Below are 8,830 nucleotides of genomic sequence, written 5' to 3'. Positions count from 1 at the left end.
AATTTAAATTTTTACAAAACCGCATTAAATAACGGTTTAGCCTCAAACGATTTTTGATATTTGTTATTATTCAAAAAGTATGAGTCGTAGACACTTGAAAATTTTACCAGTTGTTTAAATTGACATTTTCTTTATATAGTTTTATTTTCAAAATATTTCACTAATTTTTAATCTATTTATAGGCAATTGAAATAATCGATTTTTTTTGATTTTTTTTTTATAAATGTTGATAAAAAAAAATTAGCTGGGACAAAATACTTGAAAATTTAATAGAAGGGTCCACATATGTTGTTCTAACTCCCATTCAAAAATTATAAAAATACATAGGCACAATTTTTTTTTATAAGCATTTAAAGTTCAAATTTTGACTAAATACGTAAAAATTACGGCAATGTTCAAATTATCTTAGACAGAAATTCATAAAAGTTTTTCTTTTTAATTCTAAGATTTGGAAATTTAATACAAGGCTCCTAACATATTTTTACAATAGCAGTTGCAAAATAAAAGGAATACATTGTCACAATTTTTATTTATAAGCATTTAAAGTTCAAATTTATACAAAATTGCGAAAATTTGCAAGTAATTTAGTGGTTGAAAAATCGTAAAAATTTTTTCTTTTATAACTAAGTTTTTAAAATTTGGTACAAGGTTCTCCATAAGTTTTTCTTTAAAAATAATATATCCTAGACTGACAAATCATCTCCGTTCAGAATCGTTTTTCGTATACAATGATATAATATCATTGGATTCAAATTTAATTCCATCCATTACAGTAACCCACTTGTAACCTACTGTACAGCAGAGCGACATCCACGACTTACCCGCCTTTTTTTATATTATATTTATATATTGTTATTACTTATTTATTAATATGGTAGCCGGTAAGTTGAATTAATATTATAAGATTACAACAAAATAACTAATATCGATATAATTGGTTATTTTGTATGTAATTTCCTCCAAATAACAATAAAAAAAAACTGTGTTTTTATATTTTGAGATTTTTTGGTTACAGAATTACCTACTTACGCGGAACCTTGTACATTTTCAATACGAAGCTCATAGGCGTAAATAGGGGAGGGCCTTTAAGGGCTAAGCCCCCCCCCCCCAAAACCCAAACGCTATTTGCGCCTATGCCTTAGCTATATATAAGTTGAACATTTTATACATTTTTAACTACAAAATCATTTTTAAATTTTAAATTTTAAATTTGATAAATGTTATCAAAAGTTGAACTTTAAATGCTTATAAAAAAAAATCATGCCTTTGTATTTTAAATATTTTTGAACTACTATTTAATTAAGATATCAGGAGCCTTGTATCACATTTTGACGCTTTTTAGCCCAACAAATACCTAAAATTGTAATGATATTTATAGAAAAAAAAACTTAAAGTATTAAAATTTGAAATTTACCGTAAACAGCTAAAAACAAGAGCATTGTATCAAGTATAGAAATATTGATAAAATAAGAGAGATAAACATAAAATTTAATAAAATGATTGATAACAATTTTAACTTCAAACGCTCATAAAAATTTAATATGACTTTCTTATACCTAGACATTATTTATTTTGATAAAGGTAAATTACCTTATAAGGGATCTTGTATTACAATTAAAAAAAAAAATTTTTTTAGGAATTTCTAACTAAATAATTTGCATATTTTTGTGATTTTTACGCCTTTTATCAAAAAATGTTGATTATCGAATTATTTTGTGTTAAGAATTCCTAAAAATGTTTCTTTTTAAATCTAAGAATTGAAAATATGATATAAGGTACCTCAATACCTATAATACAAGATTCCTCTCTTATTAAGTTCGTAGGTATATCTTTATCAAAAAAAATAAATGTCTACAAGTAGGTAAATCAAATTACATTTTTATGAGCGTTTGATGTTCATATTTTTACGACATTGGATATTTACTCGATTTCTCATGTAGCGTTTTGTTATTCTGTTGTAATTCAAAAAAGAATTACTGTAGATACATGAAAATTTCACTGTATGTTTATATTTTCATTTTCTATACGCCATAACATTTTGACTCTTTTTGAGCTGTTTACAGACATTGCCAGTTTTTAATTTTTTTAGTTTTTTTTTCTATAATTGTCAATACAATTTTATCTGTTGGGTAAAACAGCGTGCAAATTGAATCAAGGCTCCTGATATATTGTTACAATAGCAGTTGAAAAATATTAAAAATACATAGGCACAATTTTTTTTATAAGCATTTAAAGTTCAAATTTTGATAACATTTTGCAAATTTTAAATTTAATAATTATTTTGTACCTAGTTAAAAATGTATAATATATTTAACTTTTATAGTTAAGTTGAAAATTTAAAACAAGGTTCCACATAAATAGTTTATACATAATTTACTTTATTCACAATTATCTCATTAATTATACTTAGTATTATATCTTAGGCTGATTGACCATCTACGCTCAGAAACGTTTTAATACAATGATATTTAAATCACTGAATTCAAATTTAACACCATCCATGATAGTGACCCACTTGTAACCTACTCTACAGCAGAACGTCACCCACTTGCTCACCTTTTTTTTTCTATTAGTTATTACTATTACTATTATTAAATAATTCACTTTTTTTAAATGCAATTTAAATGTACATTTGATTTATTTGATAATTTTATAACTCATTATTATTAAGTACCTATTTGGTAGGTACAATGGCGTAGTCAGGATTATGAAATGGATACGCCACTGCGCCTACTGAGCACTGGCTACATATTATATTATGCTAAGTTTGTTAATTTCATAAATAATATGTATTAGGTACATTAATTGGTTTATATTTGTATTGGTATATAGAAACCTAGATTAATAATATATAAAGTATAATATGTAAATAGCAGTATAGGTACACTGAACACAAAGTTAATGTTTCTGTGACAGTGGCTCAATAAAACATTTACCTACCTACAGGCTATGACCAACTAGGTTCGAAGGTACTATCTGCAACTACATGACTTATTTAGATGTATTATATAAATGTCAAGAAGTCAGTTCTTTTAACTTTGTATATATAGGTACTAGGCACTAGTTAAGTACTATACCTATAGACAAGTACTTAGGTATGAACATATAAGGCCGGTGTGAATAGCTATATAAATTATGAGACAGAAGCCTCAAGCAAAAGTGGGTCCCAATGACTCGAGTCGGCTAATTTAGTTTATAATTATTCATTATACTCACATAGTCACATACAACCTGCGTTTAAAATGTGTGAAAAAAATATTGTGAGTACTTATTTAAGGTGGTTGCTTCACAGGAAAAAAAGTTCATGCCACCACTGCATATATTATGTATAAACATAATAAAATAATTAAACACTTTTATTAGGTATACCTACCTATTTAATGTCCTTAATATGTGGACTGCATCAGACTCAAAGTATTTATGTATTTATTTAACCAATTAAAACAGCTAAATCATGATGCAAAATGCAAAAACAAACTAAGTACCTACCTAATATACACTGTAAAAATATTTCTATTTCTATCCGGTTATTGCTATTTGTTATTATTTCTTATTGAAACAATAAGTATTGCCATGTATTTAATAGAATTTGACAATTTAGTTTTTATTTTTCATGTTGAAGACTTGGAAGTATACATTTTTGTACACTGTACAATAATATAATGTAGGTTGTAGGTAAGTATTAGGTATACGTGTTCACATGCAATTAGTTCAATATTCAGTTACTTGATTCAATTAGGTACTTATAAAGTTTATTTCATACTTCTTACACCAAAATTAATATAAAGCAAAATTGTTTTTATTAAGAACCTTATACCTTTAGCTATTTTAACAATAAAACTCCACATTGAAAAAATAATTTCATTAATTGCACTTTCCGCTTATAATTCTATTTTTAGCACTTTAGAAGTAACATTAACATTTATTTATAATTTAAAGAGCGTCATAAATATATTCACTTTTAGCATACAAATATTAACAACAAAAATCAAAAATTAAGTCAACAAAAAAACACAACACAATATTAGCAATAATGATAAGATACAAGATTGTTGTATAGTAGACACTCTTCAACATTAACTACATACCTAAAACATTATTTGGTATTTGAATTTTCTATAATATAAATTTCTCTCACCCATTTGAATAATTAACATAAACATATTTGTACGTTAAAACTTAAAATTAATTTATTATTAATTAACTAAATAAGACAAATAAAACATAATATAAAATGCATTTATAGGTAGTTACATGCTCAAAACAAAGTTCCTATCATAATAATGTATACTCAATAATGAGTATACTAAGTTTACTAATTGGATCTTAAACTATTTAAGTTTAGACAATAAGAACATGATAATCATTGTTTATAATATATCTACTTAAACAATTAAACAAATACCGAGTTAAATTATTCTAAATCAATGTTTTCCAACTTGGTGTATTGTAAAAATTTAGTCAGTTTGTAAAATAGCAAATATTTATGACAAAAATTGTTATATTCTTAAACAAAATAATTTAATTTTAAGAATAAATGAAAACAAAAGAGTGTTGTAACTGTGTCAAATAAAACATGTTCAACTGTATTATTAGGAAAATAAGTTGAAAAATGTGTCAACGAAGTATTAACATAATCATACACAAAATAATATGCATTATCTATAAATCAATGATAAATTAACAAAAATTAATGATTGAAACAAAAAATTGTAAGATAAATGTTTTGACATTTGTCAACAATATATAAAATCACCTTAGAATTAAAAAATCAAAATACCATATTATTACAGTTTTCATATTGTTATATCTTATATAAAAATTAATTCTATGTATAAAAAATTATTGTCATTGGGTTTATTATAAGTCTTCTAAGTAGTAATAATATAATTAAAAATCAAATCTATAATGAATATTCATTAAAATGAATAATAAACAAAAATAGGTATATTAACAACAAACAATAAAGTTGTATCATTCATTCAGATTCTAAAGTTGTACACATCATTAAAATATTACTTTGTCCAACTAATTCCTCCTTACACCCCGTATCAATTTATCTAAAATAGTTGACAAAGTAAACAACATATAAAATTACTTATTAGTCACAAGATATATAAAATAACATATTCTAATTCATTGAAATGAATTTCAAATAAATTTTTCAAGAAAAAATAACCGAACATGCCAAAGAAAAAAAAAAATAGGAAAATTATCACAGACTATCAACATTTAAACACTTCACCTTTAAAGGAATTATATAATAATTATAGTGATGATAATAATAATAGGTACTAAAAATAATCATGTTAAAATCTTTTTGAGAACAAGAGATGTAATAAAGGATTGAGCAACGCAATGAAATATAAAGTACATTTAGAATTACAATTACTAGTTGAATCCCGAAATTTTTATTATATTATACTCTTAATACTCTTATTAATTCTAATGTTAGTGATGTCCATGGTTATGAAGATATGTTGTTAATTACTCGAAATGTTAATATTCTAAAACGAGTAAAATGATTGTTATTGGTCATAGCGAGTAGATGTTTTAATTACTATCCATTTTGAAAGCATTAAATTTTTCTTTTACCACAGCTAAGGAAAATAATAAAAATTATTCAAACACCAAATAAAAAGAATGTATTTATAATAAAATCATTTATTATGTAATTTTATTTCAATTACCATCATAATACTTTTTGAGACTCTCTAATTGTTGATTTCTTAACCAAATATGAGGTCGCTTGGATACAATATTTTCGATTGCTTGTTCAGGAGTCCAATTATGTTTCTAAAAGATAAATAACAAAAATTAGAGTGATGATAAACTTAAAATTTCATAATAGGTAATAAAAGCAATAAGATAATACTAATAAGTCATTTATATACATACAGACATCAAATAACATCCCACAAGTGTAGCACTACGAGTACGGCCTGCCTTGCAATGTACATACACAGTTTTACCATCTTTTGAAACTGATTCCATCACTGAAACACCTTGAATTAATTTTTCATGTGATGGAGTCTCAAAAATATCTTTTGTACTCAGCTGACAATGTTCTACGCCCATTTTTTTCCATTCCTGAAATCATAATATAACTGTTAGTTATCGATGTCTAAAATCTTGACTAAATAACACAAGTTTATTTTAATTATTTATTACAAATTTGGGCATAACTTATAGATATGACATATTATTCAAATTAAATTACATATAGAGTAAAACAGAGTAAAAAGTAGTACAGACAGTAGTTTCTCACAATTATTAACAGACCATTTACAATATCTATAGTAAACTTTAACCAAGACAAATTACTATGCAGAAATTAATTAAATTCAAATTAATATCCATCTAAGAAGTATACAAATATAATTAAATTAAATGTTAAAATGATTCATTTGATGTTCTAAAATTAACATAAATTAAGGGCTAATCAATTACATACCTACTTAAAACTTATTGTGAAATTATAAAATATCTATTTTATATATAACCTAAGAAATGTTAAGATTGGAATTCTTTTAATGTATGCAATTTTGCCAAATCCTAATTTTATAGACTTAATAAATTTACTAAATGTATACCCACAAGCAACTATCATTAATATTATAATATTTAAATTAATAATACATTTTATAATAATGTATAAATTTAATATTAGTGCATATTAATTCTTTTACACAATCTTTAAATTAGTGCTTTAAATAATAAAAATTACAATAATTCAAAAAATATTATATTACATATCTATATAAGGATGTATACGTTGAATAAAATTTAACTAAACAAGGATCATATCATCAAGATTTTGAACTAAATTACTTTAGAAAAATAATTTGTTCATATTAGTTAGATAATTCAACTATTATAGGTCGCTATGATTTATAAACAACATTATTGAAATTATATATTAATATAATATATTATTTACATTAAAATGATAAAATACATTTAATATATACAATATTATTATGCATATTATATTATTAATATATTAAATCTATCTTAAGTCAATCACAAAATATTTAAAAAAAAATTATATAATTATTATTTTGTTTGATTGCACAAAACAGCACACAACTCAAAAGATAGTAAATTTAAATCATTTATACTCAATGAGAAATAGATAGAAAAATACATTATATTATTGATATATCAAATTGCGTGCATTTATACACTAAGCATACTTTGAGATTTTATTTAATTTACATTTTTCATATTTTATGGCTGGGATCTTAACTATTAAACTTATTGTACAACATTATGTTTATTATACAGCAATTGGATTTATATTTTAAAAATAAATCTGTAATAATAAATATTTTTTATGAGGTTGATTTGAAACAAATAAATCATCTCCAATAAACCACATAAAATGCTTTTACCTTTAAATTTACATTTTTTTGGTAAATGTATTCTAATATTATTTTATTATTTTTTTTATTTATTCTTCAAGAAGATAATGGTTCCCCAGTGATCATGTTCATGTTCTTGATATTAAAACTAATTAAGCTAAACAAGAACTACTCAGCATAAATTTGCCATTATAAACGGAGATAACACAAGCAGGTGAGAAATCCTTTTAGCTATAAGTATACAGACATACTCAACTGGGAAATAATTTGAACAGTTATCACTCTTAAAAAAAAATAACTTTACAAATTTTTAATCTCCTTGATAAAAAATATTTTTGAGTAAAAATAATTATAATATTATTATAAATTTTGCTAGTTTTTTTTTAAACTGAATGCAAACATACATTTAAAATTTTATAATACCAAACAGAATATTTTACTGAAAATGAAACAACAAAAAAACAGGAATTTAGAATGAGTAGTTGACTGCAAAATTTCTATCTACTACCATTGTGCATAATAATATATTGTAATAATAATATATTGTATGGAGAAACAATGTTCAATATTTTATACTACCAGTCACTAACGATATTATGTATTTTATTTTTTAATATGTGAAATTAAGGAATTATATTATTACTCGTATTTTATTGTTTGACATAATAATAATAATATAATAATTTATTTTAATGCTATATTGTACATTCTAGAATAAAGATAATTATTATAATGAATAATTTGATACTGGCGATTGTATACAGTTATTATTAAAAGGTAGAATTACTAGACTGTTTTTGCCTCTGCGACAAAATTGGCCATACGCCATCTATTAGCCGCCTATCCAGGAACGTTTTTATAATACATTGTTTCTCTATACAATATATATTCAATGCTACTGCACAGCTTAAAAATGTATTATTTATAAATAATAATTTTAAATAAAAACAAAAAAATTTTATACTCAATGCTACTACTCAGCTTAAAAATGTATTATTTATAAATAATAATTTTAAATAAAAACAAAAACATTTTATCTCTATTGATTAATTACTTGTTCAAAAGTAAAAATCATTTAGTTAAATTCAACTTTGGAATATAAAAATTAAAATGCAAATTGCCGTTCAAATTAACAAACTACTAAAAAATTATAATTTAAAACTAATTTATATTAAAAAATGTTATTTTTAAAAACATAAATTATTTTTAAGATAGGTAATGATTATTAACTGCTAAAAGGAACTCCATATAAAAATATAACTTAAATCTATGTATGTAACATAATAAATTAATATTACATAAAAAATACAAAATATATTACATATAACATACACAGTCTTGTAAAGTATTCGAATACAAGTATTTAAATACTTTTTGAAGTATTTATATGGTATTCTAAATACAATTTTTTTAATGTACTTCTTAAGTATTTTTTAACAAAATTTAAATTCTTGTATTAAAATACC

General features: G+C 23.2%; 1 protein-coding gene across 2 annotated transcripts in view; it reads right to left on the bottom strand.

Annotated features, from left to right (window-relative positions):
• Window positions 1-4,929: 4,929 nt before the first annotated feature.
• Window positions 4,930-8,830, bottom strand: part of LOC100164136 (phosphatidylglycerophosphatase and protein-tyrosine phosphatase 1) — an 8,996-nt gene continuing 5,095 nt past the window's right edge. Inside the window, exons 4-6 of one of the 2 annotated variants that reach the window (XM_001950453.5) lie at window positions 5,899-6,090; window positions 5,691-5,796; window positions 4,930-5,600 (exon numbers count right to left, since the gene is read on the bottom strand). In XM_001950453.5, the coding sequence (XP_001950488.2) occupies window positions 5,554-5,600; window positions 5,691-5,796; window positions 5,899-6,090 (345 nt within the window). In that variant the 3' untranslated portion in view covers window positions 4,930-5,553. The remainder of the gene's footprint in view (window positions 5,601-5,690; window positions 5,797-5,898; window positions 6,091-8,830) is intronic. The other variant, XM_008187210.3, reaches the window with a different exon arrangement.

The sequence above is a fragment of the Acyrthosiphon pisum genome, chromosome X, assembly GCF_005508785.2.
Source record: "Acyrthosiphon pisum isolate AL4f chromosome X, pea_aphid_22Mar2018_4r6ur, whole genome shotgun sequence".
NCBI classification, from domain to species: domain Eukaryota; kingdom Metazoa; phylum Arthropoda; class Insecta; order Hemiptera; family Aphididae; genus Acyrthosiphon; species Acyrthosiphon pisum.
This window is presented reverse-complemented; position numbering and strand designations above follow the sequence as displayed.